Source organism: Corylus avellana, chromosome ca1, assembly GCF_901000735.1.
Source record: "Corylus avellana chromosome ca1, CavTom2PMs-1.0".
Classification (NCBI taxonomy): Eukaryota; Viridiplantae; Streptophyta; class Magnoliopsida; order Fagales; family Betulaceae; genus Corylus; species Corylus avellana.
Window position 1 is genome coordinate 42,557,044 of NC_081541.1, and position 18,949 is coordinate 42,575,992.

Sequence of the window (18,949 nt, forward strand, 5' to 3'; positions counted from 1 at the left end):
CTTCCTAATCCCCTCATCCCTTTTTACGCGTTTTTTCTTGGTTTTTTTTTTTTAATTTTTTTTTTTGTTGGTGTTTTTGGCCAGAAATCAGCAATTTCGACCGCTACCGCCCGCCCTCCAAGGTGCTGCGCCTCCCTTCTTCTCCATCCACTCCATCACATGCCAATGCTGGCCAATGCCAATCACCTCCTCCACTTCAATCGTTTTTGATTTGCTGGCTATATTATTTGTTTTATTTGTTTTGAATAATAGTTTTCTCTTTAGATCTGCTCTCATGAGCGATCTACGAGAAAAATAATGTAGTTTTTCAACCGTTTTGGGTCAATGAGGAGTAGATCTAGTCTTTTCAGGAGCAAATATGTGCTTTTATGGCTGTTTTTTCTATTGGGGATGAGTTTTCTCTATTTTTTGTTGTTTGTATTTTTATTTGAATAAGGATTGTCCAGACCTTTGGGTTGTGAATGTGATATGTTTTCAGAGCGAGGAAGATGAGCTACCTATGCATTGAGTTTAGTCGGTTTTGAACAGATCTAGTGTAACAACTAAAAAGTAGTCATAGGTTAACGGATATTGATGTTATAGATATGTCTTCAATGTTTGATTTTTATGTAAACATCTATGATTTGTAACTTCGTAGTTTCGACTATGATTTTTCAGAGCTTTTTTGTTCTGTGATGTAAGAGCGTTATGCTCGTGATCCTTTTTCAATGAGACTGAAATTTTTTTCAATATATACATGACGTGGCAAGATTTAGTAACTGTTGAATATTTTTTGTTTTAACAATGATTGATTCAATGGCTACTAAACTTTGTCACATATGTGGTGTATAGCATCACTCAATCCTTAAATAGCATGTACACAATTACGTGTCATATATTAAGTAAATTACTTATAAAGGAAATTGAGACCTTTTTACAGTGATGCATGAATTTGGGATTATGAAATTATGTTATACGCTCAAAAATTTAAATAAAAATAAAATAAAAATCATTTAATTAATATTTTAATTAACAGTTCATGTAAGTAATCATCAAACATGAGTCGAATTTATTCACGTAAACACTCCTAAATTTAAGAAGAGAAGCAAATTTAAATTTATTCTTAAATTGTCAAACAATAATTACGAAATATATATTTCATAATTTAAATTTAAGAGAAGCAAATAATGCAATAGGTAAAGTATACACATCAAACAATAATTATGAAATATAGTCTCAAGAACAATAAATACCGATTATACAAATTTCTTTCTGTTCATAGAAATATCTCAAGAACTCATTATGTTCACCTCTTCGATCAATAATTGTATAGGTATCTCGCTTGATGGCAAAGTTATTGTTATTATTATTATTATTATGAAATACACATTATGATTTGAATTTATCATTAAAAAATGAAAAGAGAAAAAACTACCAACAACACCTTCGACAATTAATTACAAGTATTTTGTCACCTTTGACAAGTAATGAGAGTCAAACCTCAATTTCTTAGTTAACAAGTAAAAACATTAATACTTGTAATAACTCCATCTGTCTTGCATATAATAATCTAATTGGCCATATTTGTCAACAATTTTTTTTTTTTTTTTAAGTTAAAAACATTAATAAATAACCCAAAATACTGTTTAAAATTTTTAAGTTGTTTTTATCTTTATGTTATATCAGTGCATTTTTTTTTCAAACAAAATACATCCTAAAAAACACGTTAACAAACATATCCTGCTTTAAAATAAATAAATAAATAAATTTCTATGTACCATTTGTTTTCATTATCTTACATATTTTTTGGTACAAGAGAATAGCATCAAACCCCTATATATATATATATATATATATATATATATATATATGTGTGTGTGTGTGTGTTTTGTAGTTTTCTCAAAGGTTAAGACTTAGTTCTAAGTTTTTATGAAATAAAAAGATAAAAATAAATAAATCTAAACCGTTAAGAAAACAACATAATTTTTTTATGGCATCTAAGCAGAATCCGCAATCATATAGATAATAAGAAGTTCTACATATCTTAAATTTTCTTTTTAAAAGTTGATTTTCAAATAATGTATCACTGACTTATGAGACGGTGACACATCATTTAAAAATCAACTTTTGAAACAATAATTTGAGATGATTGACATTTTTAATAGATATATAACCAAGACTTTAGTATAACTTTCAAGTACCTTTTCTCTCGCACATGACACCCAAAAGAAACACACAAAAGATAAAAATAAAAAAATAAAAAAAATAAAAAATAAAAAATAAAATAAAGAAAAGAGAGAGAGAGAGAGAGAGGTGAATTTACACAAAGATTTGACATCACATGGATCCTCCCCTCCCAAGTCCCAATCCCTTAGCGAAGTTGAAAGGGTAGAGGTCGGTCATACGCTCTTTCCTCCGTCACACCTCTTCCTGCTTTCAAATTTTCTTCTTCCTGTCTCTCTCTCTCTTCCCCCATTACCATAAACTTCACGCACACACCGCTCTCTCTCTTTCACAAAAATTTCCCGTAGAAAAACACGGCAAACCCACATACCCAATTCAATTCCATAAACCAAAACCGAAGCCAAAGTCAAGTCATCAAATCACAAATCAAATACCCAAGAAGAAGAAGAAGAAGAAGGGTGAGTGAGAAAGCAAAGGCTTTTTTCTTTTTCATATTTTGTATGTAATGCATCAGAAGAAATCCGAAGTTCAGATCGGAAAAGAAAGCAGCGGCGTCTCTTCCGATTTCAACCCAACCCCACCTCTCCTCTTCCCTCCCCCCTCCTCCATCCACCACAAGCAATCCTACAATTCCCACCTTTCCCCTAATCCCGAACTATCTTTTCATCCCTACCCTCCTCCTCCTCCCCACCACCAACTACAACACAATGACCCAATAGACCCTCCATCTCCTTCTTCTTCCTCTTCTCCAACCCCGTACAAGAGGACCCTTTTGACGCAAACCCACTCCTCTCTCACCAAATCTCCCACCCTCTACCAATTCCATTCTCACCCACCACAATTCGCTCCCCAGAACGCCTCCTTTTTCTCTGTATCGGTGGCTGTCAAGGCGTTTATATATCGGGGGCTACGGAAGGCCAAGCACTTTCGGAGATTTCAGGTCCATATCCGGCTCGTCCTCTTGCTCTCGATCCCGTTCTTCTACTTCCTGGTGTCCAACCCGAGCCGCTCCTTCCTTTTGGACTTCCTCTCTGCCTTTGCGTTCTCCGCCGCGCTCTTGTTCTCCCTCAACCTTGCGCTCCCTCGCCTCCCTTCAATACGCCTCTTCCTTGCCCGCTCTTTCCCGATCAAGCTCTGCAAAGGCTCGCCAATATCTCGGTCCCCTCTACCGGTGTTTTGGTCAATTGGGTCTCGGCCAAAACCTGAGAAGAGAGTGAATTCGGGGTGTTGGGTACAGATTTACAGCAACGGGGACGTGTACGAGGGCGAGTTTCACAAGGGAAAGTGTTCGGGAAGTGGGGTGTACTACTATTACATGAGTGGGAGGTACGAGGGAGATTGGGTGGATGGGAAGTATGATGGGTATGGGGTAGAGACGTGGGCCAGGGGGAGCCGGTATCGGGGGCACTATCGGCAGGGGCTCCGGCACGGTTTCGGGGTGTACCGGTTTTATACAGGGGATGTTTATGCCGGAGAATGGGCCAATGGGCAGAGCCATGGGTGTGGAGTGCATACTTGTGAGGATGGGAGTCGGTATGTTGGGGAGTTCAAGTGGGGCGTCAAGCATGGCCTTGGCCACTACCATTTCAGGTGATTGATTTTTTATGGGAATAGAATTGTTGGATTCTTGTTGTTTCTGTTGTTTGTAAATCGGACTAGGATGCTATAGATTTCGTAGGATAACTCGACGGTGAAGTTATTAAAATGTTAATCATTGTTTGGAAGTAAATGGTTTACATTTTTGATGTCTTGGCATTTACAGGGAATGAATTTTTCGTCAATGGATTAGAGTTGCATTCTAATTTCTTGATGGAATTATTGGATGTTTTTATTTGTAAATAAGTGGTTGAAGCATATGAGTACGTTCAATTTGGTGTAGGTTTGATGATAATTTGTGGTTCATTGAGTGTTCTTTGTATTATGATTGGTTTTAGTTGCTAATGCTTTCGTTGGTTATTTTGTATTGGTAGGTTTATTATGTATAAGAATTAGCGTAGATGATGCAGCTTAGGTTTGGATCTTTTAGCTCTATAATATCATAGCTCTGTTTTAGGTTGTGATTTCTGTCAGGTCCTTCGAGATCTTTCCAGATATGAAATTAGATTGGATTTATCTGTTATCTTGATAATTTAGCCTGAGTATTATTTACTTATCAAAAAAAATTTTAGCTTGAGTATTATGTATTTTTTACTGCCTGTACCTTTTAGGCATAATGGCATCAGCATTGACGCGTCTTCAGATGACTGATTGATTTTGATGTGGTGACATAAAGTCATAAATCATTATTAGTTTTGTATTCTTAATGCTGTACTTTTGACTGAATCATAATGCCATGCATAGCAGGGCAGCAGTGTGATTGGTTATAACTGCAAGGATGAGCCAATGATACTATGTATGAATGAAGTTGCTGTTAGTTTTTTTATCATAGTGCACAAGTCAGGATAAAATAACGCACTTATGATTGACTTGTCTCATTACATTTTTTTTTTTGGTTAAGAAGATAGTTAGCGTTTCCAATCTGAAAAACCGAGCCAACACTAAGACGTGTCATTTTTATCTATACTTCTTCCTAGAAAATGTTTGATTCACTAATTCATGAGGCAAAATGGAAAGAACGGTATTTATCACTATTTAACAATGCTACTTTTTACATCTATTTATCACACCTATTTCATGGGTTGACATAGCGTGGCTTCTCATATCCGCCACTTTAAAAAAACAAATGGAAAGCTACTTAAAACACACCTCGTCAGCCCATGTCAGCCATTTATGTCTTTTAAACTTTTTCATTTACACTTAGGTTGTGTTCCAAAAGTTAAGCAGCTTATGAATGTGATTTCCCTCTTCTCTCTATATATGTGTGTGTGTGTGTGTACACCTATGCAGACACATCCATGCATCAAGTTTTGTTTCCTTTTTGGAATGACTTCCTATCTCTCTCACTAATGGGTATAACTTAGTAAGTTTCATTGTTGATTTTGCATCTATTACTATCTCTGTTGCAGCATTCATAAATACCACTCCCCCCCAAAAAAAAAAAGAACAGAAATGTAGATACTAAAAGTTTTCATCTTATTCTTTTTGCCAGCTCATGTATTTTTGTTTTATTCAGAAATGGGGACACGTATGCTGGGGAATATTTTGCGGACAAGATGCATGGGTTTGGAGTCTATTCTTTTGCAAATGGGCATCGATATGAGGGAGCCTGGCATGAGGGTAGAAGGCAAGGCCTTGGAATGTACACCTTTAGAAATGGGGAAACACAATCTGGTCACTGGCAAAATGGAATTCTTGACATACCAAGCACACAGAACACCAGCTATCCAGTATCTCCTGTTGCTGTTTATCATTCCAAAGTACTTAATGCTGTGCAGGTACTTTACTTCCTATCTTAATTGCATAATGCTCCAAATATCTTAGCTGCAGCTTATACCCTGATGCCTGTTTATATTGTCATTTTGCTATAATACTCTGGATGATCCCGTCTTCTTGTACCCTTGACTGTTAAAGTTAGCCGCAAAAGAACGCTGTTGCCTTGGGCTATTATCCTTATGTTATATGGTTCATTTGCCATTTACTGTTGATATTTGTCACCAGGCATACTCACCAAATAAAAGAATTGCTAGGCATACGTATTCAATTTTCCATGCATGTTCCACTTCATTTTTGTAACACTTTACTTCAAGATGATTTAAAGAATTATTTTCTGCCCGAATTTGTTTGCGTGGACCATGGCAATTATTATAATTCTCTACTTATCCTCTTACTTATAACATTTTAATCTTCAAGCATCATTTTTGTATGTTCCATGGCCAAACCTCCTTACTGGTGAATGCAACACAAATATTACTGTCTTATAATTTAAAAAATGAGAAGAGCATTTTAGCTCCACCTGGCAGAAGGCACAGGAGGAAACAGGATAACACACTGCAGACAGTTAACTAAGCAATCGAATAACTATTGAAGGGTTTTCTTTTTCTAATGAGTTTTATGATTTTGATTTACAATCAGGAAGCTCGGCGAGCAGCAGAGAGAGCCTATGATGTGGCCAAGGTGGATGAACGGGTCAACAGGGCAGTAGCGGCAGCCAATAGGGCAGCCAATGCGGCTAGAGTAGCGGCAGTTAAGGCCGTTCAAAAACAAATACACCATAATAGCAACAACAACATTCCAATTCCAATTGTGTGAGACTTTCAACTGTAGCTCGAGCTATTTTAACGCATGAGATGGCGGCAGCATCGGGACAATTGCTTATGTCACCAATGTAGTTTTGTGTTTTATGTTGTAATCTTCTCTTTGGCGTCTTGCTTGGGGAGGATTCAATTTGCTGTGCCTCTTTGGAACGTGAGTGGTAGAGAAGAAAATGGCAAAGAAGGGTGGAATGATCATCTATACTGCTTGAAGATTGTGTATACATAGAGATGAGACACAGAGAAAGAGAGAGAGAAAAAAGAAAAAGAAAAAAAAAAAAGAGGGTGGATGATGATGGCATCCATTTGTTCAACTATTCTTTTAGTTTTCCATCTCAGTACAGTTTTGTAAAGATGAGGTAGATGTAATATAAAGTGCTGGTGCCGAGGTTAAACCTCAACCCAGCCACTGTTGTATGCGAAGTTGTTGGCTTTTTATGGAGGTGACAAATTCTCTAACTATCCAGCCAAAGAAATAAGAAAGAGAGAAAGAAAGAAAGTCCATCTAATCTATTTGTTCTCTTCTTTTTCTTTTTCTTTATTATTATTTTTTTCTTTTTTGGTTAGCTTCTTATTTTCTTGTTTGGAAAATGTTTGGGGTATTGCAGTTTTTACGCAAATTTTTACAAATTTCTGTACAATTAATATTTTATGAAAACGGGTGTCAAGTGAACTGTTATTTGGCGTATTATATTTTAGTAGCTGATGTGATAAATGATAAGTGAAATAGAGTGGATCTATTTTATGGTTTAGAGCAGATTTTAAAAATCTAATGGTGTATATATTGTCACATGGTGAATATGTTGTCACATCATTTAAATTTCTTAAATGATGTAATAATATGTACACGGTTAAATGAAACAAAATAAAATTTGGATCATAAAATGATTCATCTCCATTTCACTTAGAGCGGAGACAAAAAGGATTATATTCCGTTTGTAGTAAAAATTGTAATATTCTTACCAACACACCTCTTATTAACAAAGCAAAATGTGCTATCCGAAGAAAAATTGTTCGAGAGAAACGCTATTTAGTATACCGTTATACGATTGTCATACAAATAGATGATCTGACTGTAAAAATCAATCATTACAAGTATTAAAAAAAATTATTTTTTACTAAATGAGAGAATGTGTGGCAAAGCGAGTTTGTTACCTTAAAAGGCAAAATAATGTAATCCGAGGAACAATTATCGGAGGGTGTTGAAATGGGTGGTGTGCACCCATTTGACCCATGATTGTCGCAACCCATTCACATAGATATCATCATACAAATTGCCTATTATTCGCTAAATTTAGTTGTCATATGAAAGCATAGTAAAGGACAAAAGGCCTGCTTACTTGTCTCTCCACTGCAATCTTTGATGTCACAAGGAAGGGAAAAAAAAAAAAAAAAATCATTATAGTGCTTTACTTTTTCTTTTCTTTTTTTGAAATAAGTTGACAATCTTCATTAGAAAAATCAAATTTAGAGTCAGCTTCATTTCTCATGCATTTTCACCATTCCTTTGTTGCTTTACCTTGCTCTTTTCCAAGTCTCAAAAGGAGAGTGAATGTGCCACAAATGATGGCCAAAGTTTTTTTCGGTCCAGTTTATTAAACTGATATTTGTCTTTAGAATGAATATGACCATTTTTATGTCATGATTCATATTAGATTTTGCAGTATAACATACCAACGTATATATAGTTAGATACTGCGAAATCTAATCCGGACCATGAAATGATTCTTTCCCATTTCAAGAGAAATTGAGAGAATCATGTTACTTTTTGGAGTATATAGTCTCACATGCTCTAAAGATATCTGGAGAAAATATTTTGGAGGAAAACTTTGTTCATAAATAATAAACAAGTGAAAAGCTACATAATACATCATAACCTCAAACTCTTTTCACTACTCATTTCAAAACTTTCTTTTGCATTTTCTAATTTGTCAAATAGTAATACCACTCATCATATTTATTTCATATCGATTGATGTGAGGTGTTTCGAGTAATTTAAAATATATAACATCAACTGTCGTGAAATGAATGTAAGAGTATCTTTGCAAATACACATTTAGGAACCAAGTTACTCTAAAGAAATTAGTCAACATTTCAGATGGCCTAAATTAGTCAATTATTTGCAATCATAGGCTTCTCTTTCTTTGAATCTTCTAGGCCAGGCCCATCTTTAATGATAAAAATCCCAATTCGATACTTTTAAGGAATATGGTATTATTTAGCATCTTGTCAATTATTAATTTCTAAACCATTATTTTTGGCAGTTGGAAACAGGGATACAAGGTTTAATAATATAAAATGTTGAGAAATTATGACAATTTTATCTTTTAAGGAATTATTATCCATTATCACTAGCCATAGACCCACATGACCAAAGTAGGTCCATAGATTACTTACAAAATTCAATTAATTTTCAAATTTATTTCTCATTGAATTTTACTTATACTTCCTTCTCTCTTTTTTTGGAATTTTTTTTTTTTTTTTGTTTTTCTCATTGAATTCAATGAATTGCACTACGCATACAAAACTCATCGTTAAAAAAAAGAAAGAAAAAAAGTTGTTTATTTGTTGTAAGATTTTCTTGGAAATGCCTTCCAATTGTTCGAATCGAGGTTAAGAAAAATAACAAAACATTTCAATTATTTTAGATGAATAATAACAGGAAAATGTTTGATGTTCTTCTAGTGTTCTTCTAGTATTCTTCTAACTGTGATGTGACTTTTAAAATCACCAATAGATTAAAAGTCAATAATGATTTAACGGTAATTTTAAAAGTCACATAATAGTTAGAAGAATATTAGAAGAACACCTAGCATTTCTGATAATAACATGATAGATAAACTTGATGAAGGAGTTTCTAAATTAAAAGGTGAGAGTTAGGGTATAAACTACTAATTCCCCATTAACAAATCAATTAAAAATTCCTTCTAAAATTGCAGAGTCTGATATCTCATTGAACTATACAGTATAAATTAGGGTTTGGTTGCAGAGAAACTGGAGGAAACCAATCTAAGACAAACACTTTCCATTGTGTTTCTCATTTTACAGTGAATTGGCAAAAGCCATTTCAAGTCTCATTTTCCTTAGGAAACAAACAAAGACAAAAGAAGCTCAAGCAGCAAAGAGAACTATTTTTATGCCACGTTTTTCTGAAAAGTATTTTCAGCTAAACATCGAAACAAACGGTGCTTAAATGTGCCGAAAACAAACAAAAAATTAATCACAAATCTCACTCGCCGTCTCGATTTAGCACCAAATTTAGAGGCAAGATATCATTTTCCTCGTGCATACAAGTAGTAGTAAAACACCATCAGCAAGATCCTAAGAACTAACCAACCATCCATTAACAAAAAAAAAGGCTTAAAGCCAAAGAAGAAATTGACCATAATCCTAACATGAAACAAGATGTCCGAATAGACATTAGAAATGTTTTTGTTCTTACTAGCCAACTTGAGGTCCCAGAGAAGTAGAATCATCACCAATAGGTCTTTGCAGCAAGGGAATTGACAAGGTCCCAACCTCATAGGACTGTCTTTCACTTTCCTCCGACCAAACATCAGGAGTAGGCAGTATTTCACGGTAATCACCTATTAAAATATAAATTAAAAGATTAAATCAACGATATCTTATACACTTAAGTTTTTGAGATAAGTGGTGATTTAACATGGTATCAAAGCAAAGGTCCTGAGTTAGAACCCTGTATCCGTCGTCATTCACCTGCTAATTTTTTCGCCTGTCGTTCTTGAGCAGCATCTTTGTGCACGTCCTCAATCTTTTTCGGCCCCTCGACTGTCCTCCTCTGCTGCCATTTATTCTTTCTCAAATCAATTGCATCCTTCAACATGAACCTGACCCTAGAAGATAAATTCATGTTATTGGATAATGTCTTCATTCTATCAAAATATGCATCCATATGCTCCTTAGCTTTTTGGTGGTCGATCATCTCCCCAATAGTACTCATCAATTTGCACAAAGCTTCAAGATCTTCTTCATCAGGATCCTGAAACTGACCCAGCAATTTCTGTATACATGCATGCATTATTCGCTCAGTCAACATTTTCTTCTTGTACAACTCCCCAATTAATCGAATGTTACCCAACATTCGTCTTCTAGCCTTAACTCTCTTCTCTTCTCTTTCCTCTGCAGACTGTTTGATCTCACCCTCTTCATCAACTTTATTAGCTTCTTCTTGCTCTCTTTCCCCTCTCTCAAATTCCTCCTGGCACTTGTTCAGAAGCACTCTCTTAAAAGTTATCTTTTCATTGTCTTCATTGAAATCAGGCAACTCCCCGGCCAGACGACAAAAGAAATTTACATACATCTCACAGTACATAGGCTCCATTAAACCTCTGTCAAAGATCTGTGACACAACACCAGCTAGAGTGGCAACATTATCAATGTTAACTGCTTTCACTTGCTCAAAAAGTTTCTCAAACTTCGTTGGAGTAAGTTTGTTTAAAATAGCTCTTAATTGCCTTTGCTTTGCCTCTTCCTCATCCACTACTTTACCCACTTCATACTTCTTCTTAGCTTTGTGCATCATCAGTAATGGAGTTTGAGGAGAAGGAATTGAACCCTTGTGTTGAATATTGGTAGCACTAACATCATTTTGTGTTCTCCTTGCCTTGTGATAGTCATTATGAGATTCAATGACATCATTTAGCGTTCTACTTGTCTTAGAATCATCAGGATAATTCTGGTAAATATAAGATACAGAACTCCAAAGAGCCAAAAGCATAGCAATTACCTTGATGCTGTTCATCTTGTCATGGAAAACTATCACAAAAGCAATAGGAGTAACAGCAAAAGAGACAGTACTGATTACGTTGGAGAAGAGAGATGAAGCCACAAAAATCAACCCCACAACCCCAACAGAGTAAATCTGCCAAGCCACAGCTGTCGAAACCAAAGTCATTACATAAGGAACTCTTCCTGCACCAAAACTCTCCATTTCCCCATGCAAACTCTTCCACTCCCCACTTGCAAAAAGACCCACAATCGAAACACAAGTGGCAACAAGTGATGTATAGATTTGCATTTCCAAAACCACAGAAAATGTTTCCCTTTTCAGGATCTTTTGGAAGGAAAGCTGCATCAGGGAATGCAAAAGAGAGTAAAGTGCAGAACCTCCTAGGGTACAAAGGAGGCCAATGATATATTTCCACCTAGAAATTCCTGATGGTCCTTCAGAGTCGTCATTGACTGCAATCAGGGCAGCAGATAATGAGAGGACAACCACAGAGTTAACAACTGAAGCAGTGAACCTCTGAGAATTGATGAAGTAAGAGAAAACCACATTAAAAGCTAATTGGGATACACATATGAGGGAGTAAGTAGAGGCAGGAAGGTACAAGAGTCCAACAGAATACATCATGTTGTCACCAGATATCAGCACTCCAAGAGAGAAGTAGATCAAGGCAAGAATTTTAATAGAGGGTGGAGCCAATGAAGTTGAAGGCTGCTGAGAGGAAGGAATAAGAAAGAGGGGGATGAAAAGGATTGGGAAGGCAGCAGTTTGAACAAGAGTAGCCATCCATTTACCATTTCCACCCTGGTCATGATAAAATCTTCCATTAAGAACAACAGTAGATTGACCCACAGCGAGGAAGAAAATGTTGAGTGCCACAAAAAACCACCATTGCCACCGCTCGAGTTTTCTCAGTAATAACTGGTTGGTCAAGGTTAGATCTTTGATCATGAGTTCCTGATTACCTGTAATTGGATATTAAGCATGTCTAAACCAGGTTTAGTATCCTTATTAAAAGACGGGTTTCATCAATCCAAAAAATTCACAGATTGGAGTAGTATTTAAACTTAAAAGCGATCAATCCTAGAACAGTACATCAAGTACAGCAACATTTATAAAGACTCTTTCTCTACAATTTGAGTTTCCTGATACACCCACCAGCTGCATAGCTAAAAACCACCATATATTGAAATTATTAGTCACTTATCAAAATGGTTTGATATGCAGAAGGCCTTAAACAAGGTCTAGTAAGAATACTTATGTGGCAATATGAGATCAAATACATGGTTCTCTAGTGTAGAAATGATCAAAATATGTAAGATGCTCCTTTACTTCATATTGTGGGGATGTACACTCTTCCAATAATCTCTAGAAAACATATCTAGTGTCAAAAATAGAGATTTTTGTCTATATCACATGTATATATGATACTAAAAGATAGCCTAGAGTAAAATGATGGCTTAGCCAAAGTAAAGAACTCCAAAGGAAGGCAGAGAAGCTTTCGTTAGCCCTTATAATCCAAGAAAACTAGAGGGAAGTATTTGCTTCATACACGCATATTTAGATTCCAAAAGGCATGTAATTTTCTTTCTCCCTCATAGAGGAAATAAGATAATAAGGGGGTACACTATATTTATATGTGCTATCAATGGGAGCAGCTCAAACAAAGAAGAGTCTGGTCAATAAGAGGTGAAAAACAAACAACACTAAGGCTGCTGTAACTTGTATGGAATTCTAATCATTGAAATTTGATGATTAATTAATATAACTAAAATTTAAGAGAGAGAGACAGAAAGAGACCAGCCTCACCAGACAGTCTTTGCTCCGACCGAATATCCTGAGTAGGCGGCACTCCACGGTAATCACCCATCTGAGCATTTGGGGAAGATAACTTCATTGACCCTCTTGGACCAAAATCCATAGGTGCCCTTCTTGCTGACTGGTTTTTGCTCGAACCACGACCCAAGCTGCTAAATTGCACATGTCGTTCTTTAGCAGTATCTCTGTGCACTTCCTCAATCTTTTTCGGCCCTTCAACTTTCCTCCTCTGCTGCCATTTATTCTTTCTCAAATCAATTCCATCCTTCAACATGAACCTGACTCTAGAAGATAAATTCATATTATTGGATAATGTCTTCATTCTCTCAAAATATCTATCCATATGCTCCTTAGCTTTTTCATGGTCGATCATCTCCCCAATAGTACCCATCAATTTGCACAAAGCTTCAAGATCTTCTTCATCAGGATCCTGAAACTGACCCAGCAATTTCTGTATACATGCGTGCATTACTCGCTCAGTCAACATTTTCTTCTTGTACAACTCCCCAGTTAATCTAATGTTACCCAACATTCGTCTTCTAGCCTTAACTCTCTTCTCTTCTCTTTCCTCTGCAGACTGGTGGATCTCACCCTCTTCATCAGCTTTATTAGCTTCTTCTTCTTGCTCTCTTTCTCTTTCCCCCCTCTCAAATTCCCACTGGCACTTGTTCAGAAGCACTCTCTTAAAAGTTATCTTTTCATTGTCTTCATTGAAATCAGGCAACTCCCCGGCCAGATGACAACAGAAATTTACATACATTTCACAGTAAATAGGCTCCATTGAAGCTCTGTCAACAATCTGTGACACAACACCAGTTAGAGTGGCAACATTGTCAATGTTAACTGCTTTCACTTGCTCAAAAAGTTTCTCAAACTTCGTTGGAGTAAGTTTGTTTAAAATAGCTCTTAATTGCCTTTGCTTTGCCTCTTCCTCATCCACCAATTTACCCACTTCATACTTCTTCTCAGCTTTGTGCATCATCAGTTCCTTATTATCTGTAATTGGATATTAAGCAAGTCTAAGCAAGGTTTAGCATCCTCATTATAACATGGGTTTCATCAATCCACAAAATTCATGATAACTTGAAGTGATCAATCCTAGAACAGTAAATCAAGAGAGAGAGAGAGAGACCTGGCAATGGCATGGTGCTTAGAGTTCCTGGGAGTAAAGCAAGATTTGGGCCCTGCAAAGATAACCATTAAGATTCCATGAGAAAATGAGAGCGAGGCTTTAAGAGGGTATTGGGTAACACAAACTAAGAGATTCCCTTCTTCCTTCTTTTCTTTCCTTAAAGCAGACGGCACACTTGGTACAATAAAGTCTTAAAGGTAGGAAAAAGTACAATAATTGCCAAATGTCATGGTTAAGAATACAGAGAAATGCTATAATCATTTTGAAGTGTTTATTGTTTTTGAAAATCACTAATGATTTGAAATTATGTAAATTAATCTATCTAAAATTTAATAGTGTTTTTTTACTGTGAATAAACACTTAGAATTACATGTTGATTGTCACATCAAAGTAGTAAGCACTTAGAAGTAAATATAAAATTTGTCAAGTCAAGTGCTTACTTCCCTTATGTGAGATTTGTCAGGTCAACTTTTTACTACAATATTTTTTAATCTCATCTTATTTTCTTTCTTCAACTGATACCTTAATAGGTAAGCAGTTAAGAGTGAAAAAGAGAGTTAGTATATTACTTTAAGATACAAAAGAGTATAAAAAAAGAAAGTTTGTGTATCATATATCAACTATTTTTCACACATGAAACTTTTTCTCTCGATATTATTAATTAACAAACCAGCCTGCTGAGAAAAAGTAAATAAATAAAATAAAATAACAAACCAGCATCTGGGACATGGTGCTTGCTTCATTGATTCTTTCAGAAGAAACATAATTTATCCTATTATCTTTCATTAAGCAAAACCTTAAATGGCGTGTTTTATGAAGCATTTGGTACATGAAAGATTAGTTTTTATTTTATAATTACCCTATAATGTTGACGTGACAATTTTAATTAATTTTATTATTATTATTATTTTAATAAGGAGTGAGCCATGGGTTGATTGGGACTACGAAGTTATTACCGTAAGATACAATAATGCTATACATTATCCCGAATCTCATGTAGAGTACTTAGGTTTTAACATTTTTTTTTTTTTTACTTAGGTTTCAATTCGTATCACATATGATACTTAACTTATAGACAAAAAGCAGTTTAATACCTCTGCCAAACTAACCGACTGTCACGTGTCCTAACATAAACATGCCACATGTCCTAAAACCAATAAATAAAATAATTAAAAATACTAAACCCTTTAAAAAATATATATTAGGCGGCCACCTCATTTTGGCTATTGGCCACCCCCAGAAGTCATGTGGGTGACTTCAGCCACCCCCTATAGCCGGTTTGAGGTGGTCAAAAAGGAATAGTCGAAACCACCCCTAGATTGACCACAAGAGGTGGTAAAACCACCTCCAATGGCCTTAGGGGTTGTTCAGCCACCCTAATATGGCCTTAGGAGTCGCTAAGCAACTCCTAATGGTCAAAATGGGGGTGACCAGGCCACCTCATATATATTTATTTATTTATTAGAACATTTTTAAGAACATGTGACATGTATATGTTAGGGCACATGACAGTTTGTTAGTTTGGCTGATAAAATAGTGACGGATGTACTAAACTGGTATTTAGCCATAAATCAAGTACCATCTACGATACGAATTGAAACCTAAACGTGAAAAGATAATTACGCCAAATAAAAATAATATATATATATATATATATATATATATATCATAGATGCTTTTCTAATCGAATGTGGAGATGTTCTGTTCAAATTGGATGTGGCACCGAATGCTATCAATTTAGATTTGCTCCAAACCAATCATTTGTTCTCCGGCCTAAATGACACTCTGACATTTTGTCGATTCGACGGGACATTTTGTATCCAAATTTTCTAAATTCCTAACATGAATCTCCCATTCCTAGTTGATCTAATGATTATAATTCTTTATTGAGCTATACCCATAAATCTCTTTATCAATGTTTTTATTCTCAACTTCTCTTTCGCCCACGGATTCATACTACTATTACCAAAAGATTGGCGAACGAGCAACTCCAAAACCTTAATAAAAATAGGAATTAAGGTTGTAAATAAAACATCACAACATAGAAACAGCCACGAATAACCATGTAAGAGACCAAACCAGGCCTAAACGACTGGGGGATAAAGATAATAGAATCCCATAAACGTTAATTCCGTTCTCAATGACCCTGATTGCACATTTTCCATTGAAAAAAAGGGCACACTTTGTGATAGCGTGCCAACCTTGATTTTACATACTACGGAATACCAGCCAGAGAAGAAAATCAAAACTGCAATGATTAAACACAATAACCAGCGGAATCCTGCTTAGTCTGCATCAAGGCATGTAACGAATTATGAAAATAAAAACAATAGCCACAAACTGTGTCACAAAATCTTTCACCAAGAACTACATTCTGATTGCTAATGTCAAAATTAAAGACAAAAACATATGATTTCAGTTCTCCGTCTGCTCCCTCAGCCTCCGGATGGTGCTCCGAACCGTCACAGCACTTGCGGTGCTGTCAAATTCACGCAGAAAACAACAATTAGAAACCTTCAACTAAAGACGTACTGGTAAATGACTAACACAATCAAGCTTAAGAAAATCCTTACTTCAATGTGTAAGCACCTCCTGCTTTCACTTTTCCACAATCCTTGCAACCCCAGATTCCAACAGCCTTCCTCTTCACTGCAAACTGCAAGAATACACCCGTTCATTACCTAACTTACATTGAAACCCCAGTAAACTCTAATGCCACAATGCAGTACGGGGAGATAAAGGGTAATACCTTCCCACAAAACTCGCAGAAGTATTTGCTGTGCTGGCTGACTTCCATCTTCTTAATCTGCTTCCTCAGACTAGCACCATAACGGGTGCCTGAAATGAAAGAAGATAAATATCAGCACCTTTCTAACTGCGTATATGTGCAGTGTATAAACATGTCCTACACATTCCTAATCAAAAAGAACATGGGTGCACAAGGAGACAGACTAACAGAAAATGGAAAATGGAAAATGGGAAATGGGTAAATGATATGAACATGTTATCCCACACAGATAAAGGGTTATATGGCCCTCAATCTGACAAAGATTACCACCCCAATGCAAGGACTTAGATGCATCAGTACAGAACACCAAAAAGGTATATCCTATAAAATCAAAATCCAGGATCATATGCAAGAATTCATGAGCAAGAAATATTATTTGTCTCAATTCACTTCAAACCAGCCTCTTAGATGATGGACAGCCAAAATATCATGCTAACCACAACTCCACTTCCTTTTTATATAATCTAACATTATTCACCCAGCGGTACAAAAGTAGAGAAGAGAGAAATCATCTTCCCATTACTCTGCATGTCTCAAAAACTTTATAGCAAGGGGCAAATTTGTTAATCGAACTTACCATACTTCCCAACAATACCAGCCTTCTTGGTTCTCTTTGTCTGCATAACACAAGAAAGATTGAGATGGAAGGTAAGGAATAAAGAAAGCTGAATAGATAACATGAAAAAAACAAAAATAGTAAATTTCACATGAAGCTCATCCAGTGCTGGTCTCAAGGATCAAAACAACAATAAAAGTACTCGAGGCTCAACAAAAAAATATGGCACTGCCATACCTCTTATAAGAAAACATAAGTCAAAAAAATGACAAAAAATGATGTCACTACTAACAAACAAATCTAAAATTGTTCTGAAATCACATATACCTGGCAGACTTTCAAAAATTGATGGCCTAATTATTGAACAAATTACAAGAACATTATAATCAAACAGCCACTGAGGATATCAAATTAGAAATCAAACCGATTTGACCTTGCACAAGTTAAGCTGCACTGAAATTTTCAAAAGAAAAGTATAAAAGTTGTAAAACAAGTGCTCAGCAGCTCAAGACACAACCCATACACGCAAACCCCACAGTAATTGAAATAATTAGCTACCACCTAGTAAGGCATGATCGACAATATAAAAGCCCATAGACCATACATACAGAACCACCCTTTACATCACAGAGATATAACGGAATATCACACCATACAACCTTAAAGCATCATCCCAAGATGAACAAATTCAAAAATATATACGAACATTTAGAGCTATACGAAAATCAATTAGCTAACTGGCCAAATTTAAACGACCCAGTAGACTATCTGATTGCAATAAGCCTCTTAACCAGCTAGCCATCTACTTCAATTAACCTCCTTAAAGATGATTTTCAATCAAATCTAAAACGACACAACACCGAAACAGTGGAAAACCATCAGATTAACATCGAACCACGCATAACGTAGTAAAACTGATAATTTATCACCAAAATAGAAGACTTTCTTCCTTATTTATTGTTTTCTCAAGGTTCCTACAGTTTTCTCAGCAACCAAACATGTTCAACACTCCAATCTAACCATTTTCTCAAACCCTACACCGTAAAACTCAGATCCCATTTCCACAAAGGGTATTTACCTTCACATTCAATATCAAACTTCTATATCAAAAACACAGAGAGAGAGAGAGAGAGAGAGAGAGTACCATTTTGGAGGAGCAGAAAACCCTAGAAAGCTCAAGCTCTCTTTGAGTGTTCCTGATCGAGCGGCCAAGCGAAGCGTCTCGTTTCGTTGATTGCTGTTATATATATATATATAGAAAGGAAGGCCGAGATGAATGCCATTTGTTGCCCTAGGGTTTATGAGTTTCGGATCATGGACCATGAAATGGGTGTTCAGGCCCGATATGATCTGATTAATGGGCCTTTAAAGGTTGGGTTTGTGGATCCTAGGCCTGTGAGTTCAACTAGGTTCACAAGCCCATAAGCATGCACAGACAGGCCAGAATTCTCCCTTGTATCAAGATTTCAATTCCTAGACTCGAGGCTCTTCGAGAAAAAGCTACGCTATAAATTATATTTTTATTTTACAATATTGACGTAGTAGTTCTAATTAA

At 35.9% G+C, this 18,949-nt stretch overlaps 3 protein-coding genes across 6 annotated transcripts; 1 reads left to right on the top strand and 2 right to left on the bottom strand.

The window, feature by feature from the left end:
- The first annotated feature begins 2,354 nt into the window (after positions 1-2,354).
- LOC132168046 (uncharacterized) lies at positions 2,355-6,795 on the top strand. Its single transcript, XM_059579115.1, has 3 exons — positions 2,355-3,753; positions 5,276-5,537; positions 6,175-6,795. Exons 1-3 carry the CDS (start codon positions 2,669-2,671, stop codon positions 6,349-6,351), a joined length of 1,524 nt encoding a protein of 507 aa, XP_059435098.1. The 5' UTR covers positions 2,355-2,668; the 3' UTR covers positions 6,352-6,795.
- Positions 6,796-9,431: 2,636 nt separating this feature from the next.
- Positions 9,432-14,180, bottom strand: LOC132185427 (uncharacterized). 3 transcript variants are annotated; one of them, XM_059600221.1, is made up of 4 exons: positions 14,051-14,180; positions 12,910-13,914; positions 10,071-12,065; positions 9,432-9,940 (listed from the first exon to the last, which is right to left on the bottom strand). In XM_059600221.1, exons 1-4 carry the CDS (start codon positions 14,061-14,063, stop codon positions 9,795-9,797), a joined length of 3,159 nt encoding a protein of 1,052 aa, XP_059456204.1. In that variant the 5' UTR covers positions 14,064-14,180; the 3' UTR covers positions 9,432-9,794. The 3 variants fall into 3 exon arrangements, with proteins under 3 accessions (XP_059456204.1, XP_059455495.1, XP_059456955.1); XM_059599512.1 differs by having other exon boundaries at positions 12,901-13,914; XM_059600972.1 differs by having other exon boundaries at positions 12,901-13,937.
- A 2,104-nt stretch (positions 14,181-16,284) lies between these two features.
- LOC132183867 (large ribosomal subunit protein eL43z) lies at positions 16,285-18,641 on the bottom strand. Of its 2 annotated transcripts, XM_059597338.1 has the most exons (5): positions 18,539-18,641; positions 17,416-17,455; positions 16,800-16,888; positions 16,624-16,706; positions 16,285-16,529 (listed from the first exon to the last, which is right to left on the bottom strand). In XM_059597338.1, exons 1-5 carry the CDS (start codon positions 18,539-18,541, stop codon positions 16,466-16,468), a joined length of 279 nt encoding a protein of 92 aa, XP_059453321.1. In that variant the 5' UTR covers positions 18,542-18,641; the 3' UTR covers positions 16,285-16,465. The 2 variants fall into 2 exon arrangements, with proteins under 2 accessions (XP_059453321.1, XP_059453313.1); XM_059597330.1 differs by lacking the exon at positions 18,539-18,641 and having other exon boundaries at positions 17,416-17,461.
- Between the last annotated feature and the right edge of the window lie 308 nt (positions 18,642-18,949).